At 40.7% G+C, this 23,763-nt stretch overlaps 1 protein-coding gene across 1 annotated transcript in view; it reads left to right on the top strand.

Annotated features, from left to right (window-relative positions):
* Positions 1–23,763, top strand: part of KIF26B (kinesin family member 26B) — a 302,324-nt gene that overhangs the window by 75,647 nt on the left and 202,914 nt on the right. The window contains exon 3 of the mRNA XM_086460935.1: positions 22,083–22,616. Coding sequence (XP_086317061.1) covers positions 22,083–22,616 — 534 coding nt within the window. The remainder of the gene's footprint in view (positions 1–22,082; positions 22,617–23,763) is intronic.

Genomic DNA, 23,763 nt, shown 5'->3' with positions numbered 1-23,763 from the left:
TGAGTGTGTGTGATTTTGTGTGATTTTTAAAAATTTTTTCTTTCCTTATGCTTCTATGTAACACCTGTATTATTTGGTGTGATGCTTCCACAACTCAGGGAAACATCAACATTTCATATATCAATTTGCCGAGAGACTATTGTTCATTTCAGAAATCTATATTTAATTTTAAGGTATTTATTGTTTTCACAGTAATTATTTTCTTTTAGTAAATTAAATGGCTTTAATGAACAGCAAACTAAGAGAGGACAAAGAACAAAAGCACTCAATTTCCTGGTTGTTCAGTATTAATGGAATAATCTTGAAGGCATCCACCTAGTTTAGCTGAAGGCAATTGATGACCTCATATAGGATTTGGAATATATGGATTTGGTTTCTGACTCTGCACAGGCTCCCAGTTTAATTTGGCTGTGATCTCTAGGTGTTTCTTGGATATAAATAAAGCTGCCACAGCAGTGGTGTGCTCATCCTGTCATAAGAGCTGTGTTCCTTCCCCTGTACCTGCTACCATTTATTTGGACCAGAGGAGTAGGGGTGCCTGACTGTGCTTTATTTTCTAATATTTTACCAGTGGCAAGTCCAAGTTTGATACTCAACATGTGGGCTAATGAAAAGAAACTGTTACAAGTGTGTTTTTCTGTCATCTTAGGGGTGCTTCATCTTAGGAGTGCTGCACCACTTTTGTTATTCATATTGGTTATTCTCAACGCTTTAATGGGTATAGTTTTTTTGGAATAGTCTTCTGGTCATTTAGGAGCTGGGTAAATGAGCCTAGCCATAAAACATCCTGTTAGCCTTTGTTCTTCTACTGAGTAGTAGGTGGAGTTATACTTTAGTGCCCAAGCTGATATAAAGGGTGAGAGCTAACAGATAGAATCACATTTCTTCTGTACATAAGCTAAGACTAAGTTGCCTCTTTGTGATTTGTATTTCACAGTACTGTATGATTCTACAGAACATAAACATGTGCTTAGTGCCTCTCAAGAGCCCCTTTATCTTGGTGATGTTTTTCAAAGTGAAAAAATGGTCAGAGAATTGTAAGGTAATAGCATGAACTGAAATAAATTAGTATAGTCTGTGGACTTTACCTTGTGCTAGGCTGATTCCTAAAGTCTTATCCCTGCTCCTTTTAAAATTGCCTGTGAAAGAAAAAGGTATAATATTTCTTTTATGCTATTTTGTGAAGTTTTCTCCTGTGAAAGAAAGTAAATACATTTTTTTCTTTTTCCTTGTGTTACCTTTGACCTTGCCTCTGCATAGATGCCATTCGAAGTCATATGGAGGGCCCCTACTTCTGGGAGAACATAAGCAGAGCTGGTTAAGGCAAGGTCTCTGCTTTCTTCTCCTTATGCTTAAGAAACTCTAGGCTGTGGGGTTGCATTAGGAAGTTATGCAAATAAACCACCAGCAATGGTTTTACTTCTCCTGTGGATAAAACTAATTAGAAAAATTTCAGTATTTTAGCCGTATTGTGCAAAAATTACTTGCAGTATTATGTTCACTATTTTTAATGAACATTTTTATTTTATTATGTTCAGTATTTTTATAGTCATTGGAGAAAGGCACAGTCCTCCAAAGTTGATTTTACAAGCTCAGACACTCTTAAAAGTAACCTGTCTTCCTCTAATGTGAATTGAGGCTCAAGGGATCCCATCTTTGTATATCCCCTTTTTATGGCTTTATGATGCTGTCCAAATGCTGTTCAGATACCAACTGAATTGAGAGCTTTTGAGTCATGTTGACTTTCTTAATGCCTGATGTTTCTTGTGCAAATTTCTGGTTATACTGCTGTGTCACTGAGGAACTGCTAATGCTGTTGAGTATATGTGTAGTTGTCAGTCTTTCAGGAGAGGTGCAAACTATGAAAGTCACTAAATCATTCAACTTGACTTCTGACTGTACCCCAAAGCCTGTTAAGTGTGTGGACTGCTCTGACTTAAAGATATGGTTCTCGGGCTCAGTGTTGATCTTTAGATGAAAAGTGTGCTTGTGCCAGTAGGAATCAGTCCCAGGTATTTCTCTTTTAGTACCACGAATAAAATCATATCTCCAAAGTAGATGGACTTGTCATTGATCCTTAAATGAAGGAACTTATCATGGACTCCAGGTCAGTAACACTAATGCTTTCTATGTTGAACTTCTCTATGTACTGAATGAACCTTTCCTTGGTCAATAAAGTTTCACCTTGCGGACTGTTTAGATTTTCTTTTCCATGTACTTCAACATCCTGCATCAATTCCATTCACACTTGCTTATTATTTTCCCCTTGCCGTGTTGAGTTTCTGGACTTATATTAACAGCCTGCTTCATAAGACACTATAAATCTTACTCTGGATGGAGAAAAGTGGATATCTCATCAGTTCGTTGAGGGAGTCTTGGCAAGGGGGAAAAAAAAAAGACTCACTCCACACACCTAAGTGTTAGTTGATTTGCCAGCTGGGCAAGATCTGGCTTTCAAGTGAGGTATAATTGCTTCTAGCTTCTAGTTTTGTGTTTAGTATGGTCTTGCTCTCTTTCCTGATGTCTGGGCTTTGGTCACTTGTCAAACGCAGTAACGATCTGTATAGTAACATGAGAAAGAGGAATTTGCAGTGTGCCCTTGCTAGTCTATGGGTTTGTGAGACCCTTAACTTTATTTGAGGTCAAAGCAGAGAACTAAAACTTTCTTAAACAATAAATTTGAGTGCTAATCCAGTAAAGGAAACAGCAGAATTTGAGGGATATCTGAAGCTAGTCTGTACTGCATGGAACATAGCTTGAGAGGCACAAATCTGTATCTCTCAGCTTAGGTATCTACCTTAAAGATTTATGTTAGGCTTAATTTTCTTCAGCTTAAAAGGAGAAATTGACATGCACAGAGAAGTGCACAAAACCTTCAGTCTGACATACTTCCACTATCTGCAGAAACACTTTGGGGGTTGGATTAGATGATCTGTAGAGGTCCCTTCCAACTCCTATCATTCTGTGGTTCTGTGATTTTTGCTACTGCTGAAGCATAGCTCCCTGACAATGCAACCTGTTCTCCCCTCTTTGCAATGACTTCTGATGAAATACGATGTCAAACCTGGAGTGCTCAGTGTGTGGGCTTAGCATAACTAAAACATTAATTAAAGCTCTGGAACAAAAACTGAAGATCCAAGACTAGTCTTCAGCCTGAAGCTACAGAAAGTGCTTATTTTTGATGAAGACACAGCCCTTGTGCACCCAACCTGAGAATGAGTTTCAGTAAAATTCATTGTGAGTCTCCCTGCAGCCTGTTCCATGTACAAAGTAATTTCTTTGACTTAGTTTTCTCTAATGAGTATATTGTGATTTGTGTGGTTGACGTCTGTTGGTATATATATACCTGGTATGTCAAAAGAAGCGTTCATATGCTTTCATAGGCTTCTCCATCTGGCAAGAAGATAAAAACTAACAGTTTAACTTACAGCTGAAAGACGCTTGCATACTGCTGTGGTGGGTGTAGTATAACTTGGGCAGAACAAAAAGTCCAAATATCCACTTACATAATGCCTGCTCACTGCTGTTTGTGTTTCACTTAAATCAACACCCTTCATCTATTAAAGATACTGTCTCTTCACCATACCTAAAAAAATAATTTATCTGCTAAGATCTTCATTATGTACACAGCTGAGCTGGCAGGATATTGGTTAGAGGCTCTGTTAGTAAAAATTAAAATCTTGAGCAGTAGCACTTACAAAGTTACTATGTGCCAACTGAGAGGGTGATATTAATGAACTGTTTTGAAGAAGTGGACCCTGAGGAAACAAATAACAAACTGGATGGTATCAATTTGCTCAGATATTTGATCAAAGGTAAAAGAGATGGTCACAGGAATTTGCTTTTCCGTTTGTTCTTTTTGGAAAGGAAAAATAAAATGCTCCAAGAACCTCACTTTTCCTAATTTAAATATGTCTAATTTTAAACGAAAACATCATTTTCTCCATTTTGTAGAGAAAGTGGAAGAGGGAGTTGATTCTCAGCATGCAGCAATCTTCTAGCAGTTTCTTAGTGGTAAATTTGCGTGCTACATTCACTGATAATAGTTTGACGTGCCATATATGAAGCAATCCTATGTTTCATGGGAGGTTTGTTTGAAGGCTGAAAAAAAGTAAAGTTGTTGCATGTTTGTGCAGTACTTATAGAAGAGTGAAGAAATACTTGGGGATTTTGTGAGGGGAAAAATGGAAAGAGATGCATTCCCACAATTTGGTCCTAATAGAATTAGTGTGAGACCAGGCCCTGAGTGTTTAAAAGGATGTAGAGCACTTTAAAGACCTGGAGAGCTGCTCTTATTGTCTGACTGAAATGCAAGTTGTTTATAGTTGGAGGCAAAAAATTGGATTTTGTTCTTGTTCTTGCAAGATTTGGTTCAGTTAGCTCTTTACATTAAAAAAGCCTAATGTGTTTCAAATTAGGGTAATTTGAGGTTTTGGATAGGAGCTCTCTAATAAACGTAATCAAGAAAATATGTTCCATGGAGTAAGTTGCATAATTTATGTTACTGTTTTCTTCCGTCTCACCCACCCAACAAATATGAGAATAGTCTATGGTTATTTTTAGCTTCACAGGGTTTCTATTTTATTTTTTTATAGCCATTTACACATTGCAGTGATATCTTGACTTCTGAAAAGTTTCTGGTAGCCCGAAAACCTGGGGAGCTTGGAGGGGCAGGAAAGTGTTGAGGGGCAGTGAAGGGGTGTGTGGGGGCTCAGCACCCACAGCTGTTTTTCCGCATGGTGCCTCTGTGCTATCTGAGAGCAGAATTGAGAGAATGATATAGCAAATATCTTTTGAAAACTGAATTTTGTACTCATGTCAAGGCTCAGTAGTCCAAGTCAAGGAGCTCCACAGCTGTGAATAGGCTGCTGTGGGTCTGTGGTGTGGGTACTTGGGCACCATGTTTGTTGGCCAAGCCTTTCTACAGTTCAGTGGTAAGTATGACACCCATCTCCCTCCCAGGGGTTTTTCTGCACACAGGACTGCTGTGACCACTTAAAATTATCATCTTGGCAGTTTCTTGTACTATTTATTTCTGTTTTCACAGATTTGTTTTAATATGAAATGAATAGGCCTTTGCAGAACACAAAGGGAAAATTTCTGTAGGTTACTGCACATTGAGCTGTTACAGCTAAAATATGTCTGTCCCTGTTGGAAGTGCTTTATAGCCTTGTATAGCCATGTAGAGGAATCATCGGATTCCAGACTACTTGATTTACAAAAAAAAAATCATTTCCATTTTAGACATAGTGGCCTAGGCAACCTGTTTCTTGGATTTGTCTCATGAGTGATGTGCTAAAAGCTGCAAATGTGAAATGTGACATAGGAATTACTTTCTGAGGATGAGACCTGAAAGGCATTTTAATGCAATCAATAATAGGCTTAAGACTTAAAGCAATGTCCCAAATCTAGTGGGATCTGTCAGCACGATGATGGTTGCTTCCCACCCAGGCAGAATATTTACCAAAGGGCTACACTGAACTAGTTTGCATGTTTGCTCGGTTTTGGAGTGTGCCACAATGTATTTGACAGTAGACATGATTGTATGTGTTCTGAGCCCAGTTTGTACATGTACAGTAGGTGATCTCTGCCCTGTCACTGTAAAAGAAGCCTGGGGATGTGCTTTTCTGCGGCAGCAAGGGAAAAAAATGACTTGTAGTAGTGGTGGTTGCTGTGATGAGTCTGCACATTGGCCTCCCAGGTGAGTATGCCTAAAAATGGGGAATCTTTAGGAATCATGTACCGAATGATGGTTTGAACTCTGGATGGGTTTTGCACCTTGCTCAGTTTGCTCTGTCTGTTCTGCCAGGTACCAGAGTCCACACAGTGATCTGGATTGCTCCAAACGAAATGAGAAAAACTGTTAGAAGCTTCCATCTGAATGTCAGGGAACATTTTCACTGTGTGGGTGACAGAGCACTGGCACGGGCTGCCCGGAGATGTGGTGGAGTCTCCCACCCTGGACATACTCAAAATCCATCTGGACATAGTCCTGGGCAGCCTGCTCTAGGTGAACCTGATTGAGCAAGGGAGTTGGACCAGATGACCTCCAAAGGTCCCTTCCAACCTCAAATGTTCTGAGATTCTATTGCATTGCTTCCCTCGCTCATATTCTACCAAGCACTATTGGCTTAGCCAGAACTGGGGATTTGGGCAAGGAGAGTATAGCAAGTGCATGTTTTTGCATTTTCTGTTTGGGTCTGATGTCAGGAAGGAGTCAGAATTATTTATTCATTAAACTGAATATTCCCTTTTTGAAGTTAAAACCACTTCTAAATGTGATTAAGAGGAATAACTTGTACTGTCTTCAAGCCTTTGAGATTTATTTTTGTATTGTCCTCTGAAAGCTGACTTTATATGTTAAATAGCCTAGAAGATGTTCTGTGTCAATTTTTGAAATGCCAATATGAACATGAGGAAACTAGCCATAACAGAGTTCAGGACAGACATTTCAGTGCTTATTTGTGTGTAAAAGTGCTGGAAACATCTTACACATTTGACATGGCTGACATTGCTGCCAAGAATAAATGTGAAAACAATTGCATACAAAGCCTGGCTGGCAGCAGAGGCAGGAGGTGGGGTGGGGAATCAGAGGTTCACATCTGATATGGGAGATGATGTAAAATGCTCTAGCTGTGCAGGTATAACTGTCCCTAGAAATAAAATGACCTTAATATGCAGTAATGTATTCAATGTTTAATTTTACAAAAAGAAGTCATAAAAACTCTGAATGTACATACACACATCACACTTTTACAGTTGTATTTGCACTGGATACCAAGTGTTGTCTCTGTAATCTTTCTCTGTGTCCCTTGTTTCGCATAATAAATTCACAAAATGCTACAGAAGTGGATGCCAAAAAAGGTCTCTGGTGGAATTTTGTAAGCATGCCAGAAAACATTCTATGGATGGTAACATGGGAGAGTGAGTTAAATTACAATACTAAATGCAGGGTTTAGTTGAGAACACCAAAAGCATTTAAAATTGTGGGAGAAGGGGAGGGAGGGGGAGTCAGACTTCCCAGTAACGTCAGACTGTCAGTCCCTATAGTAATCAGTGGAGTCCTCAGTGCAGACTCTGTAAATATTAATATAACAAAAAGAACTCAGTGTTCTAGCATCACTTCTGGAAGAGCCTTGAAGACCTTATATGTAGCTTGTATAGTGTTGATAAAATATGTGGAATAATTTCAGACAGAGACTGTGAGTTGGAGCCACAGTTCTGGTTGTTAATATCAAGCTGTACAAATGGTTGCAAAAATAGATAAAATGCTTGTAATTAAAAATATATTGAACAATTTGATTGTGCAATGCAACTGTGTTTCCACTTGTAAACTTCCAGTATGGGTAATGGAAAAAACCGCTTCACTTTAAACACTGTAAGTGGGGCCACAGTATGCTTCCAAAATGGTCTGTTGGCATATAGGAGTTAAGTCCTTACATACAGCTCCCAGTCTGCAAGTGCAGTTCGTTTTTCCTGTGGGAGGTATCTAGTACTCTTGCTAGCTTGAGTAGTGCAGTGTGCTAGGGCCCTTGTGTTTGTGTTACTCTGCTCATAAGAAAAAGTAAATACAAAGTAATGAGTGGATTATCGTAGGGCAGTCTCTGTCCTTTGCTCAGGACCTTAGTATAAGGGTTGACAATGGAGATTCTGTTCCATTTTTTAGTATTTTGGTTACCTGGGGGACTTGTCTTCGGTTGTGTGCACCATGCACCATAACGACTGGTCTTTTCCTATGGCAGATTAGTCATATTCAGAGCTGCATGGCAAGAGCCAAGTGAATGACCCTCCTATACCAGAAGAGGGACTTGTTCTACTGACTGGTAGTGCTGCTGCACTTAGCAGCCTTGGCATAAAATAGCCTATATGTGATGGTGTCCGGCAAGACCTGAAGAAACTCAGGTTCCTTACTCAGGCTACTGCCCTCAACAATTAAGGTGGGTTTCTACCAGGCAAGTGGATTAAAGCCACAACATTAAGGCATGCAGAGGGTGATTTATCTCACCAGCTCCCAGCTCTGCAGTCTTTCCACATCTTTGGTGTTGCAGCCTTCATACTTGCCTTGCTTCTCGGGAGCTGCCTAACCTCGACTGGGTGGAGAAGGAGAGGTGGTGGCAGCACTGACTTCACCTGACCCAAAACTCCTTTGTGCTCACATCCGCTTGTGGTGAGCTGGACTTTGGGCCTACAAGTAATACAGTGATGGCTACTCAGCAGCACACTTTCTGCAGGAAGAATAGATAGTATGTCTTATCTTGCCATGCCTGAAGGTAGACAGTGCAGCTTCTGAGGAGATGGAGATTTTAAACCCCTGAAGGCTGCTCTACCAAGTGTTGTTGGCCTAAAGGGGTGCAGCCTTACTGCTGTGTGGAGAGAATGGTGTGGCTACCTTAGCAGCTGGGGAGGATCTGATGAGTGAATCCTGGTAGAACACAGCTCTGGGGATTTATAACCACAAGATACAACCTCATTTTTGGCAATTTTTTTGTGCTGTTATGTGGTTCCCCTGCCAGTTGTCACTGCTCGAGTGTCCGCATTGCTCCTCATGGTTTATCTAAGGGCTGCAGGCACCAAGGTCCAGGTTCCAGGTACTGCTGTGGAAGCCGGCTGCGAAGGACAAGCACAATGCTTCATATTGCCATGCTTTCTGAATCTAGTCTAAAACCACAGTGGCACTTTTCTTTAATTGCTGCTGATCTGCTCAGACTCCTTTTGCCCTCCCCTTCTCACTCTGTCTCCATCTCAGTGTGGCTTTTCTGCTGCAGCATTTGAAATAGTGAGGTTTGGTGCTAATTGAAAGACACTGTGCTCCTTGGCCTGTGCCCCATCTGCTTCAGAGAAGAACAAAGCAATCCCTGAAAGAACTGTCCAGGTCTGTGTGAATCAGGAGTAGTAGAGATATGTATGAGAGGTAAATAGACACTAATACTAAATTTAATGAGAACCAGACTCTGGAAATGAAACTAAAGAAAATAAGGTAATACTGTGGTAGGAGAGCTTCCTATCTCACAATTGAGATTGAATTTCTTTACTTTTTTTTTTCTGGATATATATCTTTCAGCTATTCAGACAAAAATAAACTTAAGCCAGTACAATAACAACTCCTTGTTTTTCCGTTCCCTGAACTGTTTTCCTTGAAGCATCTCTCCAGGATGATGTTGACACTCTTCTTTTTTTTTTTTTTTTTTAAAAAAATCTGAATCCAGATATCAGCTTCTCTGCCAATAAATAACAAAGTAGATTATTTTTTTTTCAGGTTGCATGAATTATGCAGGTATGTAGATTTTATAACATGTTTACTTAATCGGTGGTTGCTGAAACTCTTACAAGGTGTTTTGAAAGGCCACTGGGTTACTCTACTGATTGTAAACCATTTTTGTTTAAGGAGGTACGTCTTAAATTTTCTTAAATTTGGTTTGATTTCTGAATCAGTAGCGGAGAACCTGGAGCCTGAGTTTACAGAGTGTTGCTCTGCAGATTAATTGCAGGAGGTGCCCTTGGGTAGGGGGAGAGGGTGGGTAGCCTTATTCAGTGTATTTAAAGAGCAGTGCTGTAGTGGCAGTGGCTATCTCTAAAACTAATTGCTTTATCCTTTCAGATGCCATTCCCATTTCCTTATTGATTATCCTGTGATTTGGTACACAAGGAGCCCTGTTTTAGTCTGAAGTCATGATCAGTGTCTTTAATCTTTATACAGGTTGGAAATCCATTCTCCTTCCCACTGGTTAGAGAGCTTTTCACCTGACACTGAAACCTGAGGAACATGGTATTTTGGTTTGAGGCTGGCTAATGTTACCAGGCTCTACTTGAAGCTTTTTCTTCCCCCTCCTTTTTTTTTTTTTTTTTTTTGTGTGTGTGGTTCGCTTGGGGACTATTTGGGAAAAGATTTGTAATCTTAGCCTTCATCAGACCACACAAGTCAAGAGGCTGATCCCCTCTTGGGCTTGTCAGCAGTCAGCTTATTCAGGACAGAACATGAGCTGTGGTGAGAGTGGGGGGCATGTTTTTAGCCCACACTTGTAGATTGGTGTAATGGGGGACCAGTAACACTGCACTGTTTGGCAGTGAGGGCTCATTATGTGCTTGTCTCCTGTGGTCCCACAACAAGGCCTTGAGGCTTCTATTTGCAGTGAATGGATGTAGGGAAGGGACTGCTTGGCCTCCTTCAGCTCTGAATGCTTTTGTTGAGACCTTGGTGAGAATGCTTTCCAATTGAGCTCTGTCACATCCTCCACCATTTGAATTGCTTGGGATTTTGTGAGGGTGTGGAGGATGAGATGAAGGCTGTGGAGGCTGTGACAGCCTGGGGTTGCACAGTGTGAGTACTTTTGAACAAATCCCATAGTCCCGAACAGAAATGATGCCTACTTTTTGAGTTTGGGTTGTTCTTTTTAATAGGTGACAACAGCTAAAGATGTTATTAGCTATACTTCAAAGCTTCCCTAACATCACAAAACTGACTGTAAAGATATGTATTGAAACAGAGCATTTACCAGCCTGGAGAAGTGTAGTAGTAAATGTTAGATCATGTTGCTCATTCCTGGCTGTAGGTGTTCAGAAGCAGCAGTGTGCCCAGGGGGCTGACCAAGGCCCACAGAATCGTATTGTACACTCTCCCAACTTCAGTTGGTTTCAGATCCATGAAGACTTCTGTGATACCCATGTCACCAGATGCCTGGCAGCTAAGTGACCCATCAGCATCTGGACCCAAGCCAGTACCTTCCCTCAGAGCAGCCTTGCACATGCAGCTGTGTCGGTGAGTCAGTGCTGGTGTGGTAGGTGCCTTCTGGATCACCATGCGAGGGAGCAGCCAAAAGCAGGTCCTTTAGCATCTGCAAAAGCCATAGTGAGTGGAGTTGGAGCTCTCTTCTTGTGTAAAGCCACACTCAGCAGCCCAACAGCTTCCATCCTGACCACAGCTAATCTTCCCCACCCATCTTCCTGCACTCACCAGCCCCTCAAACCCAGTCTGTCACCTACCGTTGGCACAAAATACCAAATCCTGTGCAATCTCTGCTTCAGCAGATGCAGAGAGAGTGTGCTGAATTTGAGCTGAAGCATGTGCTGTAGTATAGAGATTTGTTTATAGTTTGTGTAGAAAATCACACATAGACACAGTTTAATGAAATTTAGCAGGTACGTTTGCAGCAGACTAAAGACAAAATGGCTGTGTGTTACGGGCTTGTCATAACACACATTCTACCACTTGAGCTGTGTTGGCATAGTTAAACAGTGCAGCTGCCCCAAGGCTGGAGAACAGAGCTTTGCCTGGTGAAAAGGTGTCCCATGCACTGCAGTTTATAGTCATACTGTGAGACAGTCATGACAGTGTAATTCTGTTCCCACTAAGAGTTGCCAGGTTCTTGTTACTTTCATTAATTTTTTTCAGGAACTTGTTTTTTTCTTCTTCCCCTTTGCATACCCCAAATATTTATACCATGCTAATCAAACATAAGCTTGTCTTGGAACTGGAGTGGAAGCCTGCAAACAATGTTGCTCCTGAAATTATTCCTAGCTGAAAAGCTGAGGCGTGCTCCTGCTTCCTGCCCTGTATACTAGGTGGAATAAATGTTCTTTCATGGCTGCCCTAACACTCTTAGATTTCTTTGACTGTGTGGAGGTTGAGTGCACTCAGCACCCTCTAAGATAAAGGTTTTGATTTTTGTGGAGCAGTCTTGTTTGCTTTCATATGTCTGTAATATTTTTGTATAAGCATAAAAATGGTGTCAATATATCTAAACTATTGCATGTGAGAAATATGTAGAATATGAAGGCATCAGAAATGATGAAAACCTAGAGAGAAGTGTATTTACATATACAAATTTAATTTCCAAAGAAAAGTCTTTGATATGCTACATATCATTTTAGGGGTTCCAGGGATCACAGGCAATAATTACAAGTGATTTCATGTGCACAAAAGAAATTAAGCAAAACCATAACTAGACAATTTGATAATTGGATCATTAACAGGCTCTTAATATAACTGTGTTAATGGAAACAGCTATAAATACAAACCCATATCTGGTTACCGTCTGGTATTACATCAAAGCTGAGGAGCTTCCACAAGCAACGGTAACCCACCCTGAGATAATGTAAAACTATTAGACTAAAATTTCAATGGGTTGTGCTGGGATTTTTTTCTTGGTTCACATTATTAATAAAAACAAAACCAAGTGCTAATAAAAGTAAAGGATAATGTCATGCACATCCAAACTGCATGTCATGCACATCCAAACTGCATGTCATGCACATCCAAACTGCATGTCATGCACATCCAAACTGCATGTCATGCACATCCAAACTGCATGTCATGCACATCCAAACTGCATGTCATGCACATCCAAACTGCATGTCATGCACATCCAAACTGCATGTCATGCACATCCAAACTGCATGTCATGCACATCCAAACTGCATGTCATGCACATCCAAACTGCATGTCATGCACATCCAAACTGCATGTCATGCACATCCAAACTGCATGTCATGCACATCCAAACTGCATGTCATGCACATCCAAAGTTAATTGATACCATACTTAACTGGAAACTGGGATTAGTGCACAGAGTGAGTTGGGGTGTCATGGCTGAGGGGCAGGAGAAGGGTCAAAGGGCATCTGCTGGGTTTGGGAGCTGTGCACCTGATAAGCCTGATGAGCCTGAGGCTGGACTGCAAAAGGCTGCACAAATCAGGGAAGGGTGAATAGGCATTATATTGCTGTCAGGAAAGGAACGGGATGGTGGTGCTTTTCCCTCTCTGAGGAAAACCAGGGATTTCCAAGAGACTGAGTCACTGAAATGCAGTTTGATTTTGGACATGATGGGAATCTGAAGAATTCTGAGGCAGAAGCAAACAGAGCAGCCCTTTTGTAGGTGTATGGCTTCCTGTCAGAAGGAGGTGGTAAATGGTAACAGGCCAAATGTTACTGAGGGGAAAACATTCAGCAGATTGAAGTGAGACTGAGAGCCTGTGTGGCTAGACAGCAGGGGACATTAGCTGCCTGTGGAGCAAGTGGCTGTCTGCACCTGGTATGTGACTAATACTTAAAGCAGTAGCCTGCTGCAGGCCTGGTATGTGTCAAGGAGGATGTTTCAGACAGGTGCTGTAAAACCTCAGAGCTGCTTGTGGGAGGCTTTTATGCAACTCCTGTCCACCTGAAACACAGAATGAAGTCTTTTGGGAGAGCAGGGTGGCATACAACACAGTAATAGAGGTGTGGTCTTCCTTCTAGGTTAGCAATTCCATATCTTTGCTGACTCCATCAGTAAGTACACCTTCAAATTATTTGTGTCAGAAACTAGTTGGAAAAAAAAAATCCTTTCATAAATAACTTCCTGGACTTCTCCTCTCCACCTTGTCCTTTGTCCTGCCCCAATTCACACCATTAGCTTCAAGCAGGTGTCTCATCTTTTCCCCCTGGAACCTTAAGGGTGGCACAGTGATCTAGAACTTTTCTCCATGGACTTAACTAACCCTCCAGCTTTCATGCTGCCCACTTGCTTGATCCTGGGTGCATTCACATGAAGGAAATGGCTCCTAAAGCAGACATGTAACAGCTCTGCAGATGTTGAGGTGCATGTTCTTTATTTCAGTCAGGGTAAAAAGATGGTGGAAATCCCCAGTCAATACTAGTGTGGGATGTGACTGTCCCTGAGTGATAAGAGCAGGCTGGAATGCTCTGCATGTACAAAGATTTGAGAATCAGCGCACAGGAGAGACTTGCTCCTCTTTCCATGTTACCTGTTTTTAACAATGTCATCTAGCTAATACAAAATGGAAACACAGGAGAGGCAGACACATTTCAATTTTTCATGTGCCTCTGACTGTGAATGTGCATGGGAGAGACTTCATTATTACTGTGAAGTGGCTGTTGCCTTTGTGATATACTTTTCCAGTGGTTAGGAACAAAATTCATTCTCTGTTTCCTAGATGGCAAACAGATAAGCTCTATCTGATTTGAATAAAATGGACAGGATATTACTTTTACTTGCAGTTTTGCTAACATCAAGATTCATTGTGTTGCCAAATGTTTTCGTCTTCAAGGACGTGAAAGAAAGTCAACTTGAAGTGTGAATTTCAGATGGCTTTGTTAAACTGAAATAAAACTCTCCAGGTTTTAACTAACCATAGTGCTGTACTAAGCCTTACAATGCTCAGATTCTAGTCAATCCGTATCCTTGACCTTCCCAGCTCCTCTCCAGTCAAGTTGAGAAGGGTGGAAATCTGACAGTGGCAGAAAAGAAACTAGAGAAGAGACCCTGAATGAGCATTGCTTGAGGAGAACGTATCCAAGATGAATGAAAGGTAGCTCTGCTGAACCAGGTTGGAACCTCAGTGTGAAGTGCAGAAACTAGTGAAATTGTTTCCAAAAGCTTGAATGAATAATACTAATAAAATCTATAAACAAACAAAAAGCCCCAAAACAAAACCAAAAGGAAGATTGCAAAGGTAAAGCTCTTTACCCATTGTAAAAGCCACGAATAACTTGTATCAGTCTATTGATTTTTTTTGTTTTTCAATGATCTTGCATGCAATTTAAAAATACTTATGTTTCTTAAAGTGGAGAGAAGACCATAAGAGTGAGCATGCAGAAATGGTTTTAAAAAAAACAGGATATAAAAGAAAGTGAATAAAACAGAAAATTTTTCATTCTCTGATGCATGTAAATTGTAGATGTGCTGAAGCTGAACAGATTTGATAAAAAGTTTTACATACTGAATAGCTCTTTTGAGAATGCTAAGTTATGAAATAAAAAAATACAATAATTTTTCTGATTGTTTGCCCAAAATAAGAGATATGATCCTCATGTTTGAAAAGCAGTTACAAGAGGTTTCAGCTTGCTAACAACCCCTTTGTAAATCAGAGGAACAGTAGGCATCTAGGTGCCACAAATACTGTCCTTGACCTTCACACTTGTGATGTTTAGTTACCATTCTTCAGGTATGACAGCTGTTTGACACTGTAACCAGTGGTTTCTTAATAGTAGCTCAGTGCTGGTGTTCATCAGAGACCTGTAGTGCTCTTCTCACAGGAAAAGCAAGCTCAACTTTGGAAATGTGGAGGTGTGTCAGAACAGTAATTGCTACTGTAGCCTTGTTACTCAAAGGGGTTCAAGTGATCTGTTGATTTGATGTTTATCAAAGCTTGGAATAATGGGGAAGTTCGAAAGGATCAAAGAAAAACTAATGTTATTCTGGTGTTTTAACAGCTCTAGCCCATGCAATTGTAGGTTAGTCATGCTTAATGCTTATCCCAGATGGGTTTGAAAGGGTGGGTAACAGGATATCAACAATAATGTCTTTGTGAATGGCAATCAGAAGGATTTTATGAAAAAAAGGGTGTCATCATATCTTCTACTATGGTGAGGAGTGACACTAAACATTCGGTTGATAAAGCTAACAGTTCATAAGCTCTTGAAAGTATCTAATTCTAACAATAGTCAGGCCAAATTTGTAGCTGGCCCCACAGTTGAGTGAAGAAGCATCAATAGCAACTGAGTTTCATGAGGTGACTGGAAACTTGAGCAAAAATGTGTCTGTGATACATCCGGGTTGCGTGCATGACAGAAGTCTGCTTATAGCAATGATGCAGAAAAGCACTAGGGGGTCGAGATAAATAATTAGTTGAACACAAGCTCATAGTGTGCTCTGGTGGCTAAGAAAGCAAATGCAGTCCTTCAACATTCAGGCAGGAAAATGCAGAGCAAGGAGGAGAGAATGGAGCTGCTTCTTTTTTCAGCACAAGTGACAAGGCTTCTTTGTAAGTTTGCTTCTATTCTTTGTGCTATAAAAAGGCTGCTGACACATTCTGCCCCTTTGGCAACAGCTGAGTTTGTCTACCACGTAGCTGTAGAAGAAGCTTCCCTTCAAGATGCCCTATGCAGGTTGTGGCCACAGACTCAGTCTGGGCTGCAGAGCTTTGGACAACTGCATAGCAGAGCTCATTGGCCAAGGCTTGGATTTGCACCACTGAATGTATATTTAGATTTTCCTGCTGCTATTTCATATCTTCTTCCCAACCCAATTAAAAATCTGGCTGCTGTCTAGCTATCAAATGCTGACACAAACACCTGCGTGCCAGATGTGTACAGCTGTAAGTCTTTCAGTGCTGATCCATCATCAGAGCCATAAGCTGTGGAGCAAGTAGGAAACGCTTTTTGTTTTCCCCCCTCTTCTGTCCCTCCTCCCCATTTCTAATCCTCCTGTTTTGCAGGATTTTCTCTCTTCTGCTTCCTGCTGCTGCCAGTTTGTAAGGTGAGCCTTGCTCAGACTTTCTGTCTCTTTCAGATGAGAAAACAGACGAATGTTAAATTATGGAAGTCTGAATGTCAGTAGTATGTGCCAGCTCAAGAAAAACACCTTGAAAATAGTGATGTTGTGAGGACTAGACCAGACTGGGTTAAGATTTGATTTTTTTCCTTCCCGCCTCTCCATGAAAAGAACTGGTCCCCCAGACATGTTCTGGAGATACTGCCTGTAGGACAGGGAGCACTCCTATAGTCTTTTTGAAAGTCAAGGCTCAAGTGGGCAGCAGAAAGCCGTTCTTCAAGTTTGAGGGACAAAAAAGGTAATAGTAAGAGGTGGGATATGATAACACTGTAGAGGCTTTTACTGCAGTTGATAACAGTCTCTTTACAAGGACTTGCTCGAAACATGCAGCTGTAAAAAGTTTCTTTCTTATTCCACTATGCTTTCCTCATGACCTCTGTCTCTCCTTTTGCCCAAGTTTCCTACTTACAGCTCTCCAGTTCAGGATTGCTTTCTCTCTCTTCTCTCCCCAACAAGCAGTAACAGTGCTTAGGGGGTAGGCTCCTGCTGGGGAGAGAGTTTCAGAAGAACAAGACGGAAATATGTTCTCCTTTTCTAGCAAAGGAGATGAGATAATTTCTTTTGTTCACCTGGGGGTGGTAATGGATGTCTTATGTGAAGACGAAGTGTTGGGTGTGAGGGAAGTCTTTTGTGACAGAGAGGGTAAGGAGGTGTGGTCTTGCCCAGAGAAGGTGTCAGTTGTTATGTACAGAGCAATAGAAAAAGGGAGGCCACCTCACTGCCCGCTTGGTCTTGCTTATGTGCAAATTTGGCTTTTACTTAACAAAACACTGCTTGTGCTAGCAGAGATCCTGACGCCTTAGATAATTCAGATGATTCAGTTTCTGCTTAGCAAAGCTAACTGATTTTTATCCAAGGGTTCCCAGCTCAGTTTGAAGGTACAGTGCTACTAATTTATAGTCATAGTGCATATCCTGCCATACTTCTTTGAGGAAAAATTTCTATTGACTTCAGTTTATTCGAACATATTTTGTTTTAACAGAAGTGGTGCCATTGTAACAGTGAGGAGCAGTTTTTCAACTGCTAGGGCTCTGGAATGCTGAAAACAGCAAATCTCTGAAGTGCAGCCTAGAAGACGATAGTATATGTTTAGGGTGCAGAGTCACTTGAAATATAGCCTAAGTGCCTCTGGAAAGTAAATTTGCAAGTATACTCTCTTTATTGGGCTGGAAAGTACACCCTCCAGAGCAAAAGGAGAAAAGAGGTGGTTTCAATTTTTATTTTCCTTCTCTAAATAGAGAACAGCCATGAGCTAACAGGATTGTATTTAGAGCATAGATGTTTGCACAGCCATAGAAAAACATGTGTTTTTTATCAGGGTTAAGGGTTCTCTCCTACTAATGTTTCTTAATTAGTTCTTTTACTCTCTGCCTGTGGAGAGTGAGAGTCTAGAAAACACACTTCTTCCTGGCCAGGACTTTGATCGTTGCTTTCCCCTATTTCTCCCCTCACCTTGTGTGACAGTTTACATACCAGCAGTCATTGCTGCCCTGGACCCTTTCAGAAACAAAAGAACTCCATGAGTCTTCTGTGGTGAGCATCTTTGAATGGAGGCTGACCTCTGTGATTTAGTATTGACTGCTTTGTTTTGCACTGAAGAGCAATGAATAATACTGGTGTTGAAGAACATAATTTGATAAGGTCTTGAGATTTATTGTATAGTTTAGTGTTCTCTGAGGTAGAATGACAACGTAAGGTCTAACTTGCGTAGGCTATAGTTGACCAAATCAAATACAGTTGTGCATGAAATCTGAGACTGTGTCCTATATTAGTGTCTGCCTGCTATGTTTGCAAAAAAGTAGTATGTGTATGAGGTATTTGTATATGAACCTATGATCAGCTGGGTTACATGTAAGTGTAAAAGTGCAAATCACTCATCCTATTTCTTGCCTGTGACTCTGTCTACCAGTTGAGCTCTACCTGCTTTCATCGTGTCTCCTTGTGACCTTTGTGTAAATGTATGTGTGAAACAGACTGTGCTTCATGCTGAAAGTGATTGTTTGCTTTCTCTGTTGAGGAAGATGTGCACCAAGCTGGGTAGCAGGAAGGAAAGGATTATTATTTGTAGTCTGCTTTCTTAGTGATGGAGTTAAAATGTCATGAAAACTATACAACAAGGTACAGATTTACGAAGGTAGATGAAAGAGAGATGGATGCTTCTACATTACCTTACGTGATCATATGTGTTTGTTGGGTACATTTTCACTGGGTAAAGCAAGAATTCTTCAGCATACCTGTCTGTGATGGGTCTCTAAAAACAAAACTTCCTTCCTTCTGTCTTTCCGATGTGGGTTTTTAATTCAGGATGAAAGATGAGAGATTACTTACTAGCTGGTTACAGTGGAGAAGATGAACAACTAAACATAGCTAGAATTGGTGTTTACTTGAGCTTGAAAACTCAAAGATAATGTGAAAACACTCCTTTAACAAAACTCTGTGTGCAATCTAGTTCACTGCTTGCTTTGTGCATTTATGCTATGGTCTGTGTTGTGACTGATCTCCTGAAGATTTCAGACCCACTTACGTGCCTTCATTTGTTTATTATGGGAATAGGAGTTTATAGTAATACTGTTTATACTAAAGATGGGTGAACCATTACAGTAATAAGAGAAACCATCATGAACATTTGCCCTGAACTCTAACCAAACTCTTTTGTGGTTTTTAAAGTTATGTTTCATTTCTCGGTGTCACTGTACATTGTTCTGTCAGGACTGGAAATGAGTGCCAAAATATAAATGGTATTTCTAGTGTCAACCTCAGATTTCACAAGCAAATCTTCTCTCATGCCAGGGAGTGTGGGGTTTCTTAGACCTCACAAGTTTCAGTAGTAAGTATAACCGTCCTAACTCCTGCTGCTTAGTGCAGGTAGCTCAAAGCACTTATCCAGTGAGGCTTGCCCATCACTATTTCATATGGGACAAGGTACTGTTGTATACCTATGGAACAAAATATTGTTTATTGAACTAATAAGCATTCCTAGGGGTATGTGTGCAGATGATTGCAGATGAAATACTGAAACAGAAAGTGCTGTGTAGCTTCATTTCCCTGCTATTCAAGCAAGGCTGTAATGACTGTCCAGCTTTGCTCTCCTTCCTACTAAATGTGTTGCAAGCCTGTCAGCTAATTCTTCTGTGAAATTATAGTGGAGCTGCCCAGTGCAGAATAAGAAAGTAAACTCACTTTCAGGCTCTATCAGATTTGTTTTGAGAACAAGATGTGACTAATGTGTTTCTGGAACCTGAGTTTTTCCAAATTTATTTGCTGTCCTGTAGGCTTTTCTGTTTCATATTCCAGACTTGGATCCAGTGTTGAGCTATCCGTCTAGTAGAGTCTGACAGATCAGTAGGGCCAATCTTGGGAGTTGTGCCTGTTTTTCTTCCTTTCTGCTCCTGAGGAGGAACAGTCTTCCTTTTTCCCTCCCTCCCTCTCTCTCACTGTTTATTGTTGTATTAGAGAATGATCCCATGTTTGTTTTAACTCTGAGATGAAGCTGAATTCACTGCTGTCCAGCACGCTTTAAAGTTGGTATGCTACTTGAATATTTATATCATGCTGACATATGCTTACTTTAGAGAAGGCTTTATTTCCTTGGAATATTTATCATAGTATCCAGGAATTTCCATGTTTAACTGCTGCTGGATCTGAATATTGTATATAATTACCTGGGTTCAAGCCCAGTTGCCTAAGGAAAGTTAACAACAACTATCTCTGTGTCACTAACTAGCTGAAGGAAGAACTGGCAAAGATTTTTCCTGGACTGATGTGGAGCAGCCTGGAAAGAAGATTCATACCTCATTTCAGCTATATAGGTAGCTCTGTCTAGCTCATTATGAGATAAGTAGAGACACCTTTCCCTGCATACCTGGCATCATGGATGCGGTACCTATATCTGATGTGATCTGTTGACCTAGTTATGGTCTGGGATGGAAAATAAGATTTGACATTTTTGCATCCTGGTTTTTCCCCCTGATTTCCACCAGTCTCTTTCCTGAATGTTAAGGGGAGAGGATTGGTAGTTTCCTGCCTTCCTGACACACTTTGATGCTCTGACCCCCTTTGTGCATAGAATAGAAATGACCAGCTTGAGGCTTGATCAGATCTCAGCCTCCTGTTGTTTCCCATCAGCTTATACGACTCTCTTGGGCTTCTGGGGCTGGAACTACTCTTTTGCTGCTGTGTATAAAGAGGCACCATGATTTATGAATCAATTAATCACTGCATGCTGAGGAGCTGTTCATGGTAGTTAAACAGTGAAAATAAAATGCTTGAGTATATAATAAAGACAGATCATAATGAATATGACTCTCTACCAATGAATTCTCTTCCTCCCTATATTATACCCTCTACCTATTCTTTCCCAGCAGAACCAAACTATTAAGACATGAAATTTGGCTATATTAGATAGCACGAGGTTCATCAAATTACTTGATAAGTGTGATGTTTATTTGTGTGATTGCCCTCCACCTCTGTACTCTTCCAATCTGATTTGTTTGCTGCTAAACCTGCAGAGATGAAGAGTAAAAAAAAAAAAATACTACTGATTGTATATATTTTTGAATAATCATAAGAAAATACACCAATAAATCTCCAAAACTTAAGGAGGGGAAGGTGAAGTCTGCCCTGGCTGGTCTGTAAAACCACAAAAATGTGGTGTGAAATTCCTGAGAAATTTCCATCACGTCACTGTCATCGTATGCTCGGTGTCACACACACAGGTCATTGCTGTGTGTTTCTAAAACTTCATGATATTGTAAGAACTAGGTAAGTTTGGTGATAAGCCCTTGCTAAGATTGCTGTTTGGCTTCACAACTTACTGAAGCACTTCACAATTTAGGCCAACGTTCAATGACTTGTCAGATGAGGGTGGGCATATTTTTCCATGGAGAGCACCACTGACATTCAAAGATCTACCCATGAGGTAAGGGTAGGAGGCAAGAGGTTTTAAATCTGATCACGTGGTTTTGTACTAAAATTATGCTTTCTGAGAGAAATTACTCTTTACAGATTATTGACCCTATAAATGTTCTATATTATAAATATTTTTTTATTTTACATTATCAGCAGATACCCAAAATAGTGGTAGAACATTTTGTTAACAGAAAAGGTGGTTGTTGTTTCTTTTGCTGGCTGAAAAGTGTATTCTTGCTAAATGAAATGCTGAAAAGCTCTGGAAAAATTTAGTAAATAACTATCTGTTTTGAATTCTGAAAAGAATTTTGGGAGAGTGATGGTACTTCTGTTTTTTCATTTTTTCTTTACAGACAGCTTTGAAATTTTACATTTTTGTTGCAGAGTATTTCCTGGATTTTTTGAGTACCAAAAGCTGGCAGTGATGAGCGGATAGATTTGTGAACCTTTGCTACAAGCCCACTGGTTTTAGTGGAGTTGCTGTTGATCTCTTATGTAACTAAGAGTAAATTTCATTCAAGCCAGAAATTAGGTGCAGTGGTGTGAAGCAGGTTAATTCATTCTCTCTGCAGTGCATTGAAGCTTGCAGTGGAATTATAAAATTTGCCACTTATCAGTAAAAGTAAAGAATTTTTTATTTCCAACACAGTCTAGTTTCTCATTTTTGTTCATCTCTGCTCTGGCTTATGTTGACTGTATCTAATGGCCTTTGTTTGCATTCTAAGCTTACCTCATAAATTGGCTTTTGAAATACACAATGAGCAGTAAAAATGTTTCACTGTGGTGACCATGGTTAAATATTTCTCTCCTGTCCCCCCTCCCCCCCTTCTCTGTTTGGTTTTTTAGGACCCAGGTTTCTCTTTGGTGATTCATGACAAGCTTCAAGTTCCCAATACCATTCGTAAGGCATGGAATGAGAAGGACAACAGATGTGACGTTTGTGCCACACACCTGAACCAGCTGAAGCAAGAGGCCATTCAGATGGTGCTGACCTTAGAGCAAGCTGCCAACTCGGAACATTACGATGCCTCGCCAGGCTCTCCCCCACCTCTCTCCACTATCCCCACGTTAGTGAGTCCTCGGCACATGGGTAGCCTGCAGCCCAGGGACTGGGCATACATGCCTGCTCCTTATGCTACATCTAATTATACAGGTTTTGTTGCCAACAAACACAGTGGAAAACCCAACAGTCTAGGAATTGTCAATGGAGTGGAGAAGAAAAATGGCTCTTCTGGACACCAAGCCAAGGTCAGCTTTCAAATGGCCACCAGCCCCAGCAATGGTAATGTTCTCAACTCCGTGGCTATCCAGGCTCATCAGTACCTTGATGGCACCTGGTCTTTGTCAAGAACGAATGGTGTCACTCTATATCCCTACCAAGTAAGTATTTTAAAATAACAAAATATTTTTGTATTCTTCTCATTGAAGCTTGCATGGAAATGCTGACACTGCTTGCTTCTCTTGGGTAGAAGTAGAGCCATTCATATAGTGAGCACCAGAACAAGGAGTACTATAAATTCTTCCCTGATAGGGCATTGAGTTGGAGGAGACACAGATTGCAACCAGTATTAATTAGAATACCTTTTATTAATTCAGCTGTTATTAGTAATAGAACTAAGCTCTTGTTTTTAATAGCAGATAACTATCTATACAGCATATACAATTATTCCCTCACACAGTTCTCACTCACTCTTGCTCATAATACTTGGTTGGAGCAACAGCTGGGGGTCAAGCACATTTGTTTACTCAGAAGTGTAAAGCGGCCCTAGTGCACCAGTGACTTCTGGGTTGGTATTCAGGTGGTACCCAGTAGGTCTTTCGGTTCACTGTGTGTGATTGTGATCCTATAGTCTTTGTCTACATGTAGCAGGCCCTACCTTTGCTGATACATTCTAAGTTACGTACGTTCTTAGTGGTGTTAGTGTGTGCAGTTGGCCTTCTGCAGATTCAACAGATTCTTGGTGTTTTGACTGTTACCTGTTCTCATGGATTCAACAGGTCTGCTAGTCTCCAGACCTTAGCAGATCTGGGAAGATTTTAATATACTTCTCAGCATGTTCTTTTCCTCGTCTTCAGCTTGCTGTTTTCTGGTAACCACACCCATAAGTACTTGTAGAACCCATCCACACCAGCTGGCACAGAAGGGGCTTTTATGGCAGGAGGTAGGCTTTCCAATGCACTTAGCTGCAGGGGGTGGGATTTTCAGTGTGCCCAAGCATTTGCAAATTGCGACATAAATCTATTCTTTCTGAGTTCTCCCAGCCATCCCTGCTGGCCTCCTTAGGCACATAAATATTTTTGGAAGTTGGTCTTTCTACTATGGACAGATTGTAAGATAGATCCCTAAATTAATATTTAACATTTATCAGTATGAGTAACTGATATTACAGCCAGAAAAAAGTGGTGTTTTTCATAAGCATTAAGATATTGTCATGCACCAAAGAAGACTTGGTAAAACCAGAAGTGAACTACAGTTACCTTATCTGAAAAATATGTGACTTTATAGTTTTGTGGATTTATGCTCTAG

Source organism: Leptosomus discolor, chromosome 2 (assembly GCF_034619465.1).
Source record: "Leptosomus discolor isolate bLepDis1 chromosome 2, bLepDis1.hap2, whole genome shotgun sequence".
NCBI classification, from domain to species: Eukaryota; Metazoa; Chordata; class Aves; order Leptosomiformes; family Leptosomidae; genus Leptosomus; species Leptosomus discolor.
This window is presented reverse-complemented; position numbering and strand designations above follow the sequence as displayed.